This window comes from Poecile atricapillus, chromosome 22 (assembly GCF_030490865.1).
Source record: "Poecile atricapillus isolate bPoeAtr1 chromosome 22, bPoeAtr1.hap1, whole genome shotgun sequence".
Classification (NCBI taxonomy): Eukaryota; Metazoa; Chordata; class Aves; order Passeriformes; family Paridae; genus Poecile; species Poecile atricapillus.
Genome location: NC_081270.1, coordinates 4,593,822 through 4,613,884, shown reverse-complemented (window position 1 = coordinate 4,613,884; position 20,063 = coordinate 4,593,822). Strand labels below are relative to the sequence as shown.

The window sequence follows — 20,063 nt, the reverse complement described above, 5'->3', positions numbered from 1 at the left end:
AAAAAAAAAGTCTGAAGCTTAGCAGAAATTCTGGAAAGGATTTTAATCCGGATTCCTCTTCAGACTCCTACTGCATTCCCTGATAATTTAAAATAAAAGCTGTGAACTGCTTCAACACTTTCCTTTTCAGTGATAGCATGGAGGGGTCTAAAAGCTGCTGCATTACAGCAGCAACACATTCCTCCTGCCACACACCCTCTGCACAGCACCTGCAGTGCGAGCCAGGCAGTTCTGGTGCTGCACTAGGTGCTCAAAGGAGAGAAGTGAGGCCGGGGGAAGGTCCACAACTCAGAGTGCTAATGCTGCTCCCATCTCTTTTTATGAACTTGGGCTCTCACCTTTCCTCTGTCTTCCCTTTTGAAGACAAGGCAATAAAAATGACTTTCTGATACTGTCCAGCAGCTCCTTGTTCATTAGCACTTCCAGGACTTTGACCACCACAAAAATAATGAAATATGATCTGAATTATCAGCAAGAAGGCTGCTCAGAATCCAAGGGAAACTTGCACACAGAAACATGTGCCTGTCCAAGTTTCTTACAACACCCTGGCTATTTCTGTCTTCTGCTACTGCTGCTGGTACTCAGTCCTTCAGAATTTCCAGGCCTGCAGTCCTCCTGTCTTGCAGATATCTTCCTCCCCCCCATCACCTGAACCCTACCTCACTGTCTCATCATCACTCTAGACCTAACACCATCAACAGCTGTTTCCCTGTTTCCCTCCCTATGGTTTCCCTACCCTAAGCAAAACTTCTCCCTAAAATGCCCTCCCACATATAAAGCTGATCATTTCACTCTTTCTGAATGCTCTTAGACATTTCTCTTTGCTACTTCAAGCATTTTACACTTCCTGGTTTTATTCCAAAGACCTTGCTCTTCCATACCACCCCCCAGAACACAGCTTACACATACACGCACATGTACAGTACATGATGAAGCCACTCCCTACACCCCACGTGTGGCTCCTCTGCCCCAGTTGATAAGTCTTTTGTTACTTGAATAACAGCAAGATCTCCCATGTGAAACTGCTAAATTGGATAGAGTGATAGAGCTAGAATATCTAGAATCATCAAGGTCAGGTTTCGGTTTGTCTCTCCCTCCCGATGTATCTCGACAGGCTGCTGCAAGCCCTGGTGTCAGAAGTCCTGTCCTCAGCCACTCCTGACCCACCCAAAGCGCTTTAAAAATCCCCAAAGTGCTGCTGGGAGTGGGTGCTTTGTCCAGCCGCCTGTGCCAGCCTTGCTGCCCACATCCTGCTCCACCAAGTGCTGACACCGAGAGGTGTTTCCATGGCGATGGTCAATTGGAAATGGCAGCCCTGTCCCTTCAATTTCCACTGCGTTTTGTTGACAGAAGTAAAGGCCTTGCTCTGATTTCTCAGTTTGGCTGAAGGATATTTCCATTAGATTTATCCTTTCGTACTCAGACGCCCACACACAGTTTAGCTTTGATTTTCCAGCCTTCCATTTCCACTCGTTACTGGTTGTGAAGGACAGGTTTACCTGAGCCTCACTGCTGGGGACAGCAGTGACAGCCCCTGAATGTTAATGTCCTGCACGGACTCACACGGGCGTTTAGCTCGGAGCTGTTCTTTAAAGAGATGTCTGCCTTCCAAAACAACACCTTTCCTTGAAGGTTTGCTCAGATGCAGTGGGATGTCCGCAGGGACTGGGCAGAGGTGCTGTCCAACGTGCCTTGGAGGGGACCAGCAAGACAAGGCACGACTCTTCCGAAGCTGCTCGGAGCAGCGCTCCTGCCGCTGTTTAGAGACGCGTGGAGTCCAAGGCTGCTCGCATATGGAGGAGCAGAGTGGAAGCCACCTCTCCCGCTCGTCCCGTGTGGTGCTCGCCCTCCTCCGGCTGCGGCTCAAGGGCACCATCACCATCCCCCTCCTCCTCCTCCTCCTCCTCCCGCTGCTGCAGACGGGAACAGCGCCCGGCGGCCGCCAGGTGGCGCCAGCGGATAAGGAACGGGCGGCGGGCCCGGGCTGAGGGCCGGGCTGGGCGCCTGGAGCGGGACCGCCTGTCCCGGTGCCCCCGGCCCACCCGGGAAGGCCTCAACGTTCCTCTAAAATTCATTTTTCATTTTCTCCAAGCTTCTTTTTTTTTTTTTTTTTTTTTTTTTTTTGTTTTTTTTTTTGGTTTTAAGCAAAAATCTTGTTTGGCATATCTGGGGGGAAAAATTCCTCATAAGCACGGCCCGCACGGAGAGGGCCTTGAGCCTTTGCCAAGGCTCCCAGCCCTTCTCCCCACGGCTCTTCCCGGGGCTTCCAGCCCTCCTTCCCCAGGCTTTCACCTCTCGCTGGCACTGCCAGGAACATGGGCACACACACCTTTGCAGATGCTCTGGCACTGAGTCTGCCAATCACTACAGGCAAGTGGGAACTGGAAACAAAAGGCTGGTGTGCCCATGGCCTCCTCAGAGAGGTTTGGCAATTGGGTTTAATACCCGAGTTTTAGGGGGTCAGGAAACTATTTGGTTTAGGTTTCCATTACTGCTAATGGTTGTTTTCTACTGGATTGCTGTCAGTAGTCAGTAGGATTATTTCACTTTGGTGTCTCCAAAAGCAGTTGAAAGGTACTGGCTGAAACAGTTCCTGATTTTGCTCTTTTGGCAAAGTGGGACTGTCTAAGGTGGGTAAAACTCAACCACAGGAGAAACTGTTTCCCTACAGAGTGGCTCATTTAGGCACGGGATCAAGCTTCCTCTGGGGACATAAAGGCCATGGCAGACCTCAGAGGGAGAGGAAAAGTGTATTCTTAAATGGGACTCCTGTTTAGAGCTGCACACCTGCAGTAGTGAAGAGGCTGGGGGAGGATGAGAAGTTGAGCAGGTGGCTGATGAACAGAAGGCTGATGCTGGCCACACAGACAGTGTGAACTGGGGTATTCAAAGTCCAAGGGGTGGGTGGGATTTAAGAAACTATCTGGCACCTTCTATCGTGTTCTCTTTTTAATAAAAATTCAGACTATTGCAGTAAAACTGGATGTCAGCATTACTAAACCCAATGTCTTTTTAAAGAATCTACATTGCTTTCTACATGGTCAGCTGAGCTAAGCTGGAAAGCTTCAGTTTCCATTGAGGGGTATTTTGGAGCTCAGACAAACTGCTTGGGGAATTGTAAAATTCATCCCATGTAGCATTTTTGTACAACTGATCTTTTAAGATGAAATATAACCCCAATCCTTAAATAGAGTTACTGAAATTGAATATAAATTCAAGCCAAGATAAAACTCCCAACAACTCAATTCTTCAAACTGCATTAATGCCAATTGCTGCTATTTGAGTTTCGTTCTGAGCTACAGTCGTTTGATGCCTTCTCCAGTGACGACAGCACAGGGATGCAGGTTGAGGTCACCTCCAGGAGGTCTGATGGCTTCAGTGACACAGAATTAGGGACTCTGGGAAAAGGCAAGAGCAGCCCATGCCCATTGACTGATGGGCAGATGTGGAACTTTCAGCTTGCCCAGCTGTGGCTGCGTGCAGGCGGCACAAACAGGAGCCCTCAGTTCCTACGCAGCAGAGAAATGCAAAAAGCTTTTCCTCTGAAAGGAAGATAGCTCTTAATTATAGTGGACCTGGAACAAGGATTGCAATGTAGCACCAGCTGTGAGCTTGTAAGTCATACTTTGCCAGCTGAAGGATGAGAGAGCCAAAAGGGGATGATTTGGAGAAACCCCCAACATGAGCTGGCCCACAATTTGCTGATCATATGGAGTTTATATACAGAATTCTGCTGTGATGGATTCTGCCACTGAATTTGCTTTTACCACCAGATGCCTCTAAGGACATCTGCTAATCTGTTCAGAGAAATCTCAAAGCAAGACTGTAATGGGACACAAGGGGGGAGGAAATTGAAAGCTATGCCAAATTGAGGCTCATTCTTCACACCAGGCATCCTGAAATGACTTACAGGTGCCTCGGACAACATTCCTGCAGAATTTTCATGTATTATAGCTTTTCACTTTACATAAATGTACCCAAAAGTTGCATTCATACCAAAGCAACACACACACAACAACCCTTTTGATTGAGACACTCAGCTGAGATGCTCCCAACAGTTGAATTATCCCAGGTCTGCCATCCATGGAGGTGTCACAGCTTCCCTGGGCTCCCTGACCTTGCTGCCACCTCTGAAACAAGGGGCCTCATCTCCAAAGCCTGCAAGGAGAAGGGAATCATCCTGTGGGAGGTCAGGAATGTGAATGAGGCCTTCCAGGCTCACATGCTTCAGTCTTGAGGACCGCTGAACTAAGTCTGACAAGCCAACGGTGATGGTCCAGAGAAGGCAATCAGAAGGTCATGGACATTCCAGTGTGAAGGCACGTGACAAAAAGATCAGAACTAAAGCAAAAATCCAAAGCCATGAAAGCTGAAGTCAGGCTGATTAATTAATTATTTACAGTCTCAACTCAGCTGGAGGTGTTGAGAAAAATCTCAAATCCTTAGAGCATCCGCCAGCATTTACCTTTAATGGATGTTCAGATGGGTTCATTTCAGTCTCTTAATTAGTTCACACACCAGCTATGTTAGAACAAGTTAATGCTGTTTCCACAAAGCTCTCAGAGCTCTATGGCCACTCCAAAAAGGTGTTTTTTTAATCCATAACCACCAGTGCAAGCACAGTCACAGAATGAGCAAACATCACCCCTGCAGCCAGCCAAGAAGCTCTCTCTGAGTTCAGAGGGCTCCTTCAGGAACAGAGCAGAAGCCACCTCTCAGTACCCAGACTTCAGTGGCCCGCTCTGCTCACAGAGGTGACAAGGCTGCCACCAGGAGCTGGTGCCTCTCCCTGATGCTGCTGAAGACTTGCTGGAGCCTGGACTGACTTTGGGACAATGCAGCAGGGAAGGAAAAGGGAGTTGAACGAATTATGGATGCAAGAAATGTAAACAAACTCCCTGATCATCCCAGCCAGGGTCTCTCTGCATTTCAGGAAAAACAGTTTGATGTATTTGTCTGGCTTGGACACCAGGACTGATGCCGCTCACCCTGCCAGCCATCTGCCACATTGCTTTTAGTTCTCCAGGCACACATGGCCAAGAGAACATGCTCCCACACCACTGGCTGCCACACCACTGACTGTCTGCTACCCTCCATTCTGATAAAAAAGCTTTAATACCTGACAGAGGTCAACAGCTTTAACACAGCCCAGGCTGAGTAGGACTTAAACAAACAGCACTTGTCAGTGAGTCAAGAGCTGGATGCTGCCACCAACCTCTGACCAGGAGGAAGCATTTTCCCCAAAGGCAGAACTAGTATCAGCTTCTCTCCCTTAATCCTGAGGGACATCAGTGGTCTGAAATGGGAACCAACCTGCAGGTACAGAGGGCTTGGACCCCCCCCCACACCTTGGCTGTAATCATCACTAACTTGTCTTAATTAAGACATTCTAATGGAAAACAGCAACCAAGAAAACAAAATAATCAACAAAACCCCCACACAGCTTCTAAGTCCAGAGGAATAAAACACAACAAACCCCAACACAGAACAGGTAAAAGGGCGAGACTGTCACTGTACCAGTGACACCATGCACAACACTTTGATTAAGCCATTGACAAATCTGCTTTAGGGCAGAGAAATTTGGAAACATCAGGCAATCAAACTGTGAAGTCTGTGAAAGAATGTGATTAATGCAAAAATGTGATGAAACTAATGTGCTTGGCTCCAGAATTTCATGGCACACCCTATACTGGAACCAAATCTGATGGCTTCTTGGCGAGCGGTGCCCCTCTGTGTTCCCTGAACACGGTTATCCGTGTCCTCTTTGTTTTCTAGGTCTGATCAGAATCCAAAGCTTTTATTGTAGCTACATTTCTAAGGATGTGTTTCCCAGGATATGTACCCATAAACAGAGACGTGTACATGCATATATACTCTGAATAATTGCGCAGAATTTCACTCTTCCCTCCTGAGACATAAAAGAGCCAAGTGTTATTAAATTTACGGCGAGTTCGTTGTAGTTTTCACATAATTTTCTTGATGCACTGCAGATTTTTTAACAGGCTGCTGTTTCATTTCCTGTTTAATGTTAAGGTACTAGTCCAGTCTCAGCTACACCAACATCCTGGATTTCTGTCTAAGTTTACCAGCCCCAGGGGCAAATGTGTCATTTTCTCTATCCTCCTCTGCCCTCCAGCTTTGTGTGGAAAAGGAATACATGGGCCTGCACAGTTCAGAATGCAACAAAGGACTGCAAACTCAGATTACCAACACTGCAGTCAGCATGAGGCTGATCTTTCACGGATGGCAGAGACACATCAGGATGCACTCCGTGGCTGAGACCTCCAATTACAGGAGGCTGGGCATGACACCAGCATCCAGGCAGGGCAGGGGGCAGGGACAGAAGCAGACCTGGTATTTGTTAACTCACATTTGGTATTGTGGCTTTTGCAGTTAATTTTCTCTTGGTTATAGACCCACTTTATGTCTAATTTTTCTTTCATTGCAAAAAGAGGTTTGTGTGCACATTGGAATGTGCTCTCCAGGGAAAACATACAATATAACTGTGATGCAAAGGAAAATATTATACACCCAGGCAGATGCAGAGGGGTTCAAAGAACTGCCTGTCTGAGGGCAAACTTCCCCACCACTCTGCACACCTAAGCAGCCTTCCCTTCAGGCTGCATAGTTCAAAACTGTAGGAAATGATGCTCAGCTCAAACCACTCAGTTCCATGGGGCCACATGTAAGCTACAGCAACCCACTGTGACCTGACAATGCCCACCCAAACACGGAGTGCCCTTGGGGGAATCCACCTGCCAGTACTGCACAAGCTCTTTGCAAGTGAGCAGGTGCCTAAACACAGCCCTAGAACATATGAAAACATAGGCACAGTTCTTCCCCAGTGTGCAGAGACCTGTTTGGGGACAGTCTGGGCAGCTCTCATACCATGCATCCCAGAAGTATTTCATATTGGAAAGAAAGTGTGTACAGATACAAGCTGAGTTGGATGGACAAATGACTCCTTCACAGGATGTTTGCTGGCTGTGAGAAACACTGGACTCTAATAAACAACTAAGAGGCAAAACCAGATACTCACACATCGGTTTGAGCTGCCCGATGAGTTCCTCTTTTGTCCACTTTGCCCATTCCTTCTTGTCGGTGTTTATTGAGCACAGGATGGGGCCGCACGGTTTCCCGCAGTCCTCGATGGCCGGGACGTTCAGGTAGTGCACCAACACTATGTCTGGGTTCTGCAGGGACAGCAGAGCAAGAATTATGTTGCCAGCACTCTGCATTTAACTTCCTAATTAAAACTGTGACAGCAAGCATCATGACAGACCCCAGGTTGTGCCGCATTTCCCCAAGATAAGAGCTGCTCTTTAAAAGAGGTGGCAAAAGATGGCACCTGACAGTTTGCTCATGGCATCCCCCATCCTGAGGCTCTCTGCTTGTAACTCCCCTGCTCCACTGGTATGCTCAGCGTGAACATCTTTTCCAACCCTTACAACACCAAATACTTGCAATAGTCCAGTGAACACCACTGACAACCAACACCAGGTGATACATTTTGGTTTAAGGGACCTTTTGTTTGTTTGAGACAATGCTTATATCAGTTCTGATCCACATCAGTCTTTTTTGAATATACAGAAAAAGAACATCATATACATACACACATCATATACATCCTGAGAATGTCAGGAACAGCCACACTCTCTATACAGTGGCAGAAAGCAGGAGGGAAGAGCCAAGGAGGCTCACAAACAGTATGGCCCCAAACATGGGCTCTTTACAGACAAGCCTGTAATTCCTTGTCTTTTGAAGATGTTTGTAAACAGGAGAAGGTTGGGACTGGAAAAGCCCTTTGCAGGACAGCTGCAGGAGGACAGAGAGGTGCTGGCTCCTGCAGGCTGATCCCACAGCTGATCCCACAGCTGATCCCACAACTGATTCCATGACTTATCCCACAGCTGATCCCATGGCTTATCCCACAGCTGACCCCACAGCTGATCCCATGGCTTATCCCACAGCTGATCCCACTCCCCTCTCCCTTCCCGTGGGACCCTGTTCTGACGCAGTGTGGTGCCGTCCCACTGACACCTGGAGCAGGAGCTGAGCTTTGTGTTGCCACCCTGAGAGTAAATGAATCATCTTAACAACAGCAGCAGCAACAACTCTGCCAGTTCCCCAACAGCGTCCCAGGGAGATTGTTCAATAGATAATAACAAGATTGAGGAGATGATTTCTTTCCCTTAAGTCATTTACTCCTAAGTTCGCAAACTTTAATGACTGCTTTGGAATTATTTATAAAAATAAATAGGATAATGGTGTAATTAAAACTCTAATGTTTCATTAATGCTGTTAGAGCCCTGTTCCGAGGGGGAGCGGGAACACAACCCATCATCCGCTTGCACAGGTTGTGCTGATGGGAGCAGTTGCCTATGAAACCAGGGGAGCTGGAGCAGGACACAGACACCTTCACCGAGGAGGGAACTCCTGATGGGCAAAGCCCAGCACTGAAGCCCAGCACTGGGAGCTGCACCTGGAGCAGCCCGGGGCAGGGGCAGGGTGGACTCAGCACTGCTGGGTGCAGGGTGACCATGACCCTCTCGAGCACCCCGCACACAGGGAGCATCCTGCACATCCCCAAGATCAGGGGGGCTGGTCATGTCTGCAGCTCCTCCAGGCTGACTAAGAAGGTGCTGGCAGTGGGGAGGCCACTGGTGGCCATGTACAGCAACATGAAAAGCAGAGGAGCCCTGCAGAGCATCCCCTCAGTAACCAGATACATCCCTCTGGAGGAGAAACTCTTTTAGGTTAGGAAAATATACAAGCAGGAACTTGCATTTTCCCCCTCTATGGATAGAACTGCAAGCAGGGGATTGTCAGTGAAGATTCTGTGAGAAAGCAGTATCAAATTCTTGCAGCCAGTGCTAAGAGTTGTACTGCACAGGGAAGAGGCAAAGAAACCTTGTAAGGAACAGCTAAACATTTATTTCAGAGCAGTTTTGGGAAGTGCTAAAGCAAAGAAAACTGTTGGCTCTTCTGCTCCCAAGATTCCTCTGGAACAAACAACTGCACCTTTTGTGTTTAATTGTGAGGTGTTTTTGTCAAAACCTTCCTTTTCACAGGGCACATCTGCCCCAGACAGAGACTGCCAGAGGACACAAAACCATCACAACCTCTCATTCTACAAAGGGGAGCTCTGAAACATCGCAGTTCTCGTGCATAATTCAAAGAGGTTCAGATAGTAAAAATAATTACCCATACACCCAAATAGTCCCCATTAGCTAATTTAACATAATTAGTGATCTAGATGATTAAGAAATAAAAGGTAATATGCTTCAGAGATTAAATGTAAATACACCTCTTGCTCCCAGGGAAGTTTCAAAGAAGGGAGCAAGGACACAGCACTGGGTGATGTGGCAGCTCTGAAGGTGCTTCTGCCTTGCTCTCAGGTAAGCTGTGCTTTTCAAAGCCTGGCAGTGCTGATTTGTCACCAAGCAGGTCAGGATTATGCAGCTCCCTGGCTTCAGTGCAGCCACAAGCAAGTGGACCTCAGCAGTGGACTGGCACTGGAATTTGTACCTTTTATATATAAAAGCATATAAAATAAACACAAACCAAACAGGTTTGTTCTTTATACCTACATCTAAAAGTTGACTTCAGATTGACAAATCTCATGAATGCAAATCTACTTGGTGAACTGAAATGTTTTGACACAAATGAAGAGAATACATATGTTTTGGAAAACTCGTAATTAGCAGCTAATCACTCTTTGTGCTGACCTACCAGGAGAGCAAGAGAGATGTGAAAAAGACTGAAAGAAAAAATACAAATGTAACTTCCACATAGGAAAGGTGTCAGGACAGTGGACGTGCCAGGGCAGAAGCCCTTCACTGGGGTGGCAGGGGGGAACAAGAGGAGCCCTGCACTGGGCTGCAGATGGCTCTGGAAACATTCCTGCTGGAAATCCTCCCTTCATTCCAGTGCCTGGAGCCTCAGCAGTTGCTCTGCTTCCCCCACACCCGAGTAGAAGGTGCTGCCATCTGTCCCTGACCTGGACCAGGCTCCTTGGCTTCTCCTGCTTCAGTGTGGCAGAGGAACTTCCTACACTGCTGCTGGGGGGGAAGCAGGAGATGCTGCAACAAGTGGTTAAACACAAAAAGCCACTGGTTTTGATGAAGAAAAATGCAACTGCAACATGTCTGACTCTTGTTTGAAGCTTCATCAGTACAAAGTGGTCAATAAATCAGACTGGCGTGGCGTTACATTTCTTCCATGGTTTAATCATTAATCTAATGCCAGTTCTCATGAAAAATGAAGGAGAAAAACTATGTGATGGTGAAAGTGTACCCATTATCCAGAAAGTGATAATGGCAGGTAATGGTGCTGCAGCCCTCCATCCCAGTGGCTGGACTAGCCTGGCAGCCTCCTCTGCCACAACCACACACCATGGAAATTACCTGACTAAAACAGGGATTGTTTGTTCTACCAATCCATGTGGGGATTTTTCACAGGAGCAGAAACACCAAACTGGAACAGTTCTGGCAGGTGTGAGGGTGTGGGCAACCAGCGAAAGGCTGACCAATGCTGGGGTGAAGGAATGGTCAGTTCCTCCAGAGCTCCACAGTGGCACAGGGGAAACTCTCATTTCAGCAACCACCTTTTGCTTCTTCACTTTCCAGAGTCAGTCCCCTCTGAGGAGAAGTCTCTCTTCTCAGGGAGACTAATCACAAAAACCCTCTGCCTTACCAAAGCATGCTGGTTTGGTTATCTTCTTCTATTTCTTTTTCTTTTAAAAGTAAAATCAAAAGCCATTTCTGGCCAGCTTCCAGCTGCTCTTCAGTTGTTCAGCCAAGGCAATCAGCTCAAGGCACAATCTCACTGGCAGGGGCTCCCAAATCACCGATGACCACAGCTGAAGATAATTTTCTTTGGAAAAATACCTCTGGGCTGAAAGTTTTGCATTTGTACTCCTTGCTGGAAGGATGATAGGAAGTAAATCATCCTCAGGGGTGATGAGTATCAGTGAATTTAATCTCAGTCAAGGAATTACCCCCAAATGCAGCCACTTGCCCCGGCTGGCTCTGGACATCTGTGCCAGTTCTGTTGTGTCAAATCTGTGAAGCCCTACACGTGGTGAAAGCAGCCTGTTCCAGCTCTAACAGCTGCACCACGAAGCACAAGGGTAGGAGTGGAGCATGACAGTGGGATGTCATGATCCTGTGCCCCCTCTCTCCCTCTTCACCCCCAAAATTGTAACAGGCTTTTACTTTTCCGGCAGCTATTCATTCATGGGGTTTACTTTGAATTTCTAAAACAATCCAAAAGGCTGAAAAGGAAATCTCAGCTTTCTGGGAAGATAATTCACATCCACTGCTGTGGGGTGACAGGATTAATATCTGACAGATTATCACCCCCCAAAACAGATAATATAAGAAGGTCCCATAAAAAGATAATACAAAGAGGTTTTTTGTGGTTTTGAGGGGCTGCCATTACATGATGCTTCAGTACCCACAGGTAACTCAGGGACAGGTATTGGGAGTGCCTGTGTATCATCTGCATGTAATCTAAAAATCTAACCAGTGAATGAAACTATTCCCAGACACATGGATGATAGAATCTTCTACTATTTATAGCAGTGTCTTTCTGGATGGTTTCCTCTGAATTTTCCAAGGTTTGAGAGCAGAGTCTGAGATACCTGAAGAAAAAGGCACAAATACATAACACAGACACTGAAGTAATGGGTTTTTTTTCAGAGACCAAATGCTAGCTTTGGGCAAGATTATTGGTTTGAATCCCAGCAATTTCTTTATCCTTGAACTAATTTCTAATTGAGGTCATGCTATGGAAGGCAACCTGGTGGCTGATGCCTTAGAATATATTAATCTTCCACACTAACTGTGAAAACAAAAAAAAATCCACTGCCTTTGAGCACACAACCTACTGCCTTAATTTATCTAAAGCTGGGCATGTTTAATTAGGGAGAACGAGACAATTACCAGAGACATAGCACAGCCCTGGCACCCGAGCTGAAGCACTGGAGCACGGGGAAGAGAGTGGGACCCCAGAGCCAAACACAAAAGCAGTTGTTGTGCTGCAGAGCAGGACTCCTTCTGCTGGAAAATCCTTTTTAGGAAGCACAGCACCTTGAATTAACCTTGTCCACTATGGCTCCAGCTGAGAAAAGAGCTCCTGGAACTTCTGGCCCTTCAGTAGCTTCCTCAGGAAGAGATGCTTGGAGTCAGCTGGGCAGAGACATTGGTACATGTGTGGTTTTAACTGCAGTTAAATCAGCACCTGCACACTCACTCAGGAACTCGTGCAGTTGTCACTGTCCTTGCCTGGGTGCAGGAGCTTTGGGTCCCCTCCAGGGTGGTGGCCATCCCCACCATCCCCACATCCCAGCCATGGCTGGGGTCTCAAGATTTATACCCTATGGATACAATGCTTGTCTCAAAAGGTCAGCCAGCCTTTAACTCCAACACAGTAATTTTCCCAGTTTCCCAGTCCAAATTCTTTTGAGATTTTTGTTTAAGTTCAAGAATTTTTGAGACAGGAGACTGGCTATAGGACAATAGAGCTCCATGTACTGCAAATTTTGAAAGACTTGGAAAGCAAAAAATTATTTTGAGTTTATGAGATTCCCTGCAATTGTTTTAAAGAGAATCAAGATTTCATCTGGCTGTATACTTTATAATGGGTTCCCCAGTTCCTCTTTAATACCTTGATAAGGACACAGCACACAGAGCAGGCAGCATTTAAATAGTGTGAGCAGCAAAGTAAGAGAGTCTTAATATAGAACAAATACCAAACACTCACTAATACCTCATCAAATGTGATACATTTGAAGATATTTTATATAGAAGGAGCTGCCTCTAAATACTCCTGAGGATCATGTTTACTCAATGTGCACTTTGAAAGACACAGAGAAATAACATGCAGTAATTCCTGGCCTCCAAAGTTCCAAAAGAAATTGATTTCGGAGATGTTTTTTATCTTTCACAGCAATACCTCTAGCGCTAGTAAAAGGTCTAACAGGAAGATGATGTTACACAACCAGAAACATGCAGCAAAATAAAACAAAAGGCACTTCTCTTTCTCACACAGGTATAATTCTTCCGGACAATTGAAATTTCTTTTCATCTGTGTCACCTCTCCCAGCTGGAAGCTTTAACTTACACAGGCAGCTGACAGGGACAAGATAATTCTGCCATGAGCTGGGACTGCGTTTGTTTATCTAGGAGCACACTGGGAGCTTTGCTGCTGACACAGAGGTCCCAGGGATGGAGATGCAGCAGGGAAGTCTCCTATCCTGCTTATAGCCCCAGGGACCATGAAAATGGATTCATGGGAAGGTCTGAGGACACCTCAGTCTGTGGCACCTGAGCACCTGTGGTGTTGGTACTGCCCAGCATTCAGGGCATCATCAGCAGCGCATCCCGCAGCACAGCCTGGCTCCCACCCACGTCTGAAAGGATTTTCTCCGAGAACCACGGTGGGCTCCAGGCTGCCACCCGCAGAGCAAAGCTCTTTTTCAAAGCCATGGTTTTTACTGTCTGTCTGGATTCTTGAAAGACCAGCCCGAGACTTTCATAGCTTTGAGCCGTCAGTCAGAGGAAGTGCCAGGGCAGCTGTCTGACTCAATGGCCTTCTACAGCTATGCCACTGCTTGTATAAAAACACAACCACGACTAAAGCATGCAGAGAAGACTTAGAGAACGCAACCTGCCCTACTTCAGCTTGCTCAGAGATACTCCTTACCACCTCCACTCAGGAAAACTGTGAAACAGCAGCAACAGCTGCCTTTAACCCAGCTGCTGCATGCAGCACTGACTGCCTCTACAGGGAGACAGATTTGCCATGGAAATCACCGAGGCATCTCCTCCTCCTCCCTGTCACTTGCTCTCTGCAGTTTTACAATTCATTCTGCAAAAGCCTTGAGGATTTTCAAACAATAGCGCTGAGGGCAAAGCAAAGGTTTCTTTGGGTTTGAACTCCTCTGAGATACTGTTCCTGACAAATGAGCCTTATTATAGCGCACACATCTCTTGCTATATTGAGTATACTCTTCTACTCCAGCTCTCTACCTTTGACGACTTACTTTGCACAGTGCCTCTGTTTTCCTGTGTAAAACCTGTGCATCATAACAATTTCCAGAATAGTGGAATTTCTTCTGCAAGAGAAGTGGTGCAGAGGAGAATATCAAACCACCTATTTCAGTGTCCTACACCTCAATTGTGCTTTTCATTTTCAAAACATCTTAAAAAATTAGCTAACTGTTACAGCCCAATTTGTACATCGGGACTAGTTGATTTAACAGCAAAACATGGCTCTTTATTGGGTAACACAAAGCAAAGGCTTGATTGCCAATAAAGCACCAGTGAGGAACCTCCCAGCCACCAAAACTGCAGATGTGGTGCAGAGTTCTGCCCTGCAGCTGCAGGAATACTTTGAAATCATGTTATGCTCCCCATGCAGACATGGACAAAGTCCCATCAAATCACAGACACAAATGTAAATATTGAGGTACTGCATATGCTGTAACAGTGCTGCTCTCTTTGCAGGCTGCTGCTCTGTAAAGATTTGCTGCTGCATTTGGACTATTTTTCCCCACAAGTGTGAGCCAGAGATCCCTCAGCTGACATTTGTGAGGACTCTTTATTTTTTTTTCATTCTGAAGTACAGAATCTCTTCTCCCTCTTTCTGTTTTTATTGCAACCTTTACATGGGAATTCTGTCATTGCATTTCAAACGAGCTCAGGCACTGCTCAGCTCAGAACACTTCCATCCCCATCACCGACCAGAAATGCCAGCATTATAAATCATGCCCCAAGTGGCTTCTGCCCTTTCCCAGCTCACCCAAGCCAGAGATACAATAATAGTTGGTCTGAAATAAGAAGAAATTTTAATTTCAAAGCTCCACTGACATTCACCAAGTGCTTTCAAAGTTTCTATCAACAGAATGTGCTGCTTCCAATTCTAGTTGGAATGAAGATGGTGCAAGTTTTTCTCTCAAGCTGATGGCCTAGTTTGCCTCAATAACACTGTTATCTGTTAAATATTAATGCATTTCTGTGAATTAAGAGCAGTTCTATGGGCACCTGCAGATGCATCACTTCTTACTTTTTTAATTGGTATTGTTGTAAGTGGACCAAGTAATAGAAAGCTGACATTTCCAAATACCAAACAAGCAAAGCCCAGGAGAATGTACTGAGAGCTTGTGATAAGCTTTCCCTACAGAGACATGTTGTCCTTCAGCACTGCTCCTAAAGCTTCACCAAGCTCCAAGCTACTTTTGTACATATAAAAATGATTTAAAATGATTTGGAAGAGGATTGCTCCTCACAGCCCGTGTACACTCCCCACAGCAGCAGCACGATGGACTCAGGATGTGTCCAAGAGCTGGCCCATGTGCACGAGGCAGCAGAGCAGCAGCTCAGCTCTTCACAGGGTACCACAGACTCCCAGCCCCACACATCCCACCTTGCCCAGCAGGAAGGGAGCTCTCTGCAGTGCTGGAAGGTGACAGCAGCTCCAGCAGCATCGCAGGGGATGTGAGCTGTGCTCACAGTGCTCACCAGCCCTGACCCTTCCCTACTCCTGCACAGACACGGTGCAGGGGCATGGGGCTCCAGGTGCCTGGAGAGGAGGCACGTGTCAACCTCATGCCTGCCTGAAGGAATAGCAGATAAATGCTATTTAATGTTCCAGCCTATACAGTATGTGGTAAGCCAACAAGTCCTTTTTATTTCTATTCTTTGCTCTTGCTCTGAGGGCTCTATCATTTATAGCTTCTTTAAATTTGTTACTTTTGGTATCAGTGACTGGTAATACGATTCCCGGAGGAATAACATCAATAACCTTCAAAACACTTTCATAATGTTGCCTTTGATAGTCTTGCAACACGTTTGTTCCTATGGCAAAACCCTCATGACACTGCTATACAGCACACAGGTTATTCACTAAAGGTTTTGTTGTGCCTGGATAACCCTTCCAGACATGAGTAATGCCAGTACCAGGGAATGCAAGGTTCTCCTTTTAGAGTCCAATTTTACTTCTGCATTGCATGTGAGGGTTCACAAAGTGGAGGGTCCAAAGAAAAGATGCATAAAAGCTAAGCAACACGGGGCTGTGCCCAGCAGAAGAGATGACACACCCCAAACTGCCATATCAAGGTCCTGCCTCCCCCCATTCTCCCTACAGCTGCTGGCTGTGACTCATTAACCGTGGTGTCCTGAAGGGGATCCACAGCAGCCAGCTGGGAACTGAGGCAGCACTTTAAACAGGAAACATCAAATCCTAAAGCAAAAAAAGGAGTATCAGACTTGAATTTCTTCTGAACTGCAAAAAGAAGATTACTAGACCACCTTCTTTCTTCTTCACTACCACTCAGAAGTCTCCTGCATACAATGAGATTAACAAACAGGGATTAGCATCTCGGCACTCCTGCTGTAGGCTGGGGCAGCCCAGCTCCCTGGGCCTCCTCCACATGCACTTTGAGACTCCCATGTGGATGCCTTGGAATCTTAAAAGGAAATGTGACCCCCAACAGTGCTGCTGTGCGGCTCAGAGGGGCTTCTCTGACGTGCTGATAAGAGTGGAATTATCTCCTTATCAGACCTTTTTGAAGACTCTGACTCCTTTCTGCCCTTGTAGGCATTCAGGTTTCTCTTGGGGAGATCTGACAAATGGATTTTATTTCTCTGTTTCATTCATGTCAGAGCAAGCACAGAAGCACTCAAAGGGTGGACAGCTCTGGTCAGTGCCAGCACAACTCTGAACTCAAGGGAGGGGCACACATTCCTTCCTGGCTCCTTTTTGCCCCAAATCAGGTCTCTCTCTCACACACTAAGAGCAAAGAATGGCAAATTGGACAGTGAGCCCATCCTGTCTCAAACTGCCAAGTCAGAGCAAGCGACCTGGCTGCTAAGGGAGATGTTATCAGGGATGAGCAGAAGTCGCTACAGCAAAGCAAACTGCCCTTCAGCCTGAGCCATCAGTCTCAAACTCGCTGCACAAGGAGCAGCCTGGCAATCTCCCAGCACACGACAGTGCCCCGATAACCTCCAAAGCTGTGTTATTTAAGCAGAGAAAGGTGAGCTTTGTTTAGCCCTTGGGCTCAGGCTGAGCCGATGACAGATGCTGACACTTCGTCCAATTAGATTTTTTAGCAGTGAGAGCAAATTTATCAGGTGAGTATTTGGAGGTGTGGCACATGAGAGTTATCGATAGCTTTGGTAGAAAAAGAGTGAAGTTTTGGCAATGCCTTCTGGAGAATACAACAAATAGCAATGCAGTTGCCATAATACACAGAAATTCCCTCCCCTTTTTTTTTAAAATCTATTTGCCAAATGTGACTATGAAGCTGAGATATTTTATACACTAAGTGTTGCTGCTTGTGGTGTACATTCACATCAGCAAGAGAAAAGAACACACAACGCCTGTGACACTGTACACCTTACAAAATACAAAAAGGCAGGAAAGCTTCTGAATTTCAGTAACAGATGCAGACTGTTACACACAGCCAGTCATTTCTCATTTCACCCATCAGCTACTTGACCCAGCTACATACACTGGTATCTTCTGAGACATCCCAAAAAAGCAGCAGTAGTTGGAACATCCAGTGCCAGACACGGGAATATTAAAGTTTAACACGGGCACTTTTAAGTTGGTAAATGCTCAGCAAAGTAAGCACAGATCAAAGGGGTTTTTGAGCTTAGGCATCGATGCATGTGAAGAAGCATCTAAGGGAGAGGTAACGCTGAGGAACGAACAGCTTATGACAAGAGTCCTTGAAACCCCAGAAACAGCAATACTCTGCATTATCCAGGCTCAAGAGTTCTCTGTGCATTTTCTAATTTACTGCTTTTTCCTTTTTTTCCATGTCTACACAGAACATGGAAGAGGAATGGAGACCCTTACCTTCCTGTCCTTCATATAAAGAATAGACCAGGTTTTGTTCTTCAGCTTGGACCTCTCAGATCTGAACTTCATCAGACAGCATGAGAACTGATCTGAGGGACTGTTGTTAGCTGTGCCACACAGGACTGCTGGTAGGGCTGTTTTTGAGCAGAATATTGAGAGTCTTACATGACCACCCACATTTTAGCCTTTGTACATATCCCACACAGGTTTTCTGCCTTTTATTCCACCAGCACGGATTGCCTGAGTCAGAGACCCTGCCCAGATGCCTTCTATTTGTTGCTAGAGACGAGTGACTTCCCTCATCCAGCCACAGATTGTTTCTCTCTGATACTGCTGGAATGGAGAGCTGGTGCTCACTCAGCAGCAGCATGATTTGAGGTGACTGCAGATGTGCCTTTGCAAACCACTCAACGATGAAGATTTTCATCTTGGCACAGTCACAGGAGCTGCAGCTGCCTTCTCCCCTTCATCAGGAACATTTCTATTGCCATCAGAGGCATTTCCGTCACCTGCCACAGCTGCAGAGAGCGAGGAAACGTCAGCTACAGCAGGAATTCAAGTCACCAGGATTCCCCACATTACTCCTCCCTGCTCTCAGGAGGACACACACCAGAAGTGCAGGTGCCCTGTGCAGGGCTGGACACTCCCCCTGTGTCTGCCAGGTCCAGCAGTGCCCACCACCCCTGTGAAGTGGTTACAGCACCACCATCCTTCCTCCACTACACATTCACAGCGAGAGATGGAGCAGAGAACAGCCAAGGGGATTCTGTTTCATTACACATGCAACAGCTGATGATGTTATTCCCAAACCCTGGGACTGGAACAACGCTGCTGCCCATCCCAGGGCGCTGAAGATGCTGTGATGTGAAAGCACAAGGGAGACCATGTCCTGCTGGGCCCCCCTGAGGAACAGGTACCTCACATGGTATGTGCTGTCTGGCTGCCACACCAGGGAGCACTAGAGAACCTGTAAAGGAATGTGTAATGAGATGACAGGCAACAAATCCAGCGTGGGTGAACACAGGGATTCCCTGCAGAGCCTCCTTTTGATTCTGTGCTAGGAGAGCACTCTCTGAGGAACACAGCATTCCCCCTCTTTAGGCAGAAACACCCGTGCCAGAGGAGATCCTCCATCACCACTATGTGGAATGTTCTCTTCTCCAGGTTTCCTGATGCTTTGGTGTTATGTTAGAAACATTTCAGCTGGCTCAGTACTGCAAGGACCTGGAAAACAAAAATCTTTCATCCCAACTTACACACACAATTTGGAAATTACTGAAGCAACCATCACACCTAAGGAGATTAGAGCCTGTTTGCTGAAAACCAAAGCCCATCCCTGCCACACCAGAAGCTGCAGCAGGACAATAAAGTGCCCATTTACTGCAGTTTAGTTGATGAGGGCATGGTAACAACAGCAGAGGCCAGAGCTTGAAGGCACGTTCCCAGCAATAGAGCAAACTCCCCACAATGTCCAGTGTCCTCAAGTCATTCTGTTTTATAGATAGAGACACAAGGAAAAAATGAAATCTAAAAAGCATTGTCAACTTGAATGATTTTTCAGGTTCTTGTCACTAAACAACCATCATCCCTCAGAGCATACGAAAAGCAATAAACCCAATAGAGCTAATAAAGGAAAACTGTGTGGAGCTTGACAGATCTGGCTGTCCCTGGCATGTGACAGCCAATTTTCCAAGCAGGCAAATTGAAGCTGCAGCAAACTTGTCCACAGGATAAGTGAGACCCTGACAAAAACAGCACCAACTCCTGTTTTTTAACACACTTAAGTTCTGCTAAAAAAAGACCTATTTAGAAAGAACATTCAAAAGGTTCCACAAAATACATTCGTGGCCAATATAAAAACTGCCCAGTAATTGCTGTTTATCATCTCACCTCTGCTGAGCATCAGCATGAACCCAGTGGTCTGTAACACACATAAAGGGATACACCTCACCTTGTTGACACTGGTTGTCCAGTCTGGCTGTGCCAGCCCATGCCATCCCCATTACCTGTGTTTCTCTGAATGCTGAAAACCTATCAGAAACTGTAGATTCCTCTAAAAGCTGGAATTCCTCAGGCTGTGTTCAAGTCTGCACAGAAAGCTTTGCATAGAGAGTCTGTGACCAAACCAAGACTTAATTTACCCAAGAACAACCTTTAACATTTCCTCTGTGTACTCACTGAATGCATATGTT

General features: G+C 46.5%; 1 protein-coding gene across 1 annotated transcript in view; it reads right to left on the bottom strand.

Annotated features, from left to right (window-relative positions):
• Positions 1-20,063, bottom strand: part of CAMTA1 (calmodulin binding transcription activator 1) — a 237,564-nt gene that overhangs the window by 48,654 nt on the left and 168,847 nt on the right. Inside the window, exon 7 of the mRNA XM_058854814.1 lies at positions 7,040-7,193. Coding sequence (XP_058710797.1) covers positions 7,040-7,193 — 154 coding nt within the window. The remainder of the gene's footprint in view (positions 1-7,039; positions 7,194-20,063) is intronic.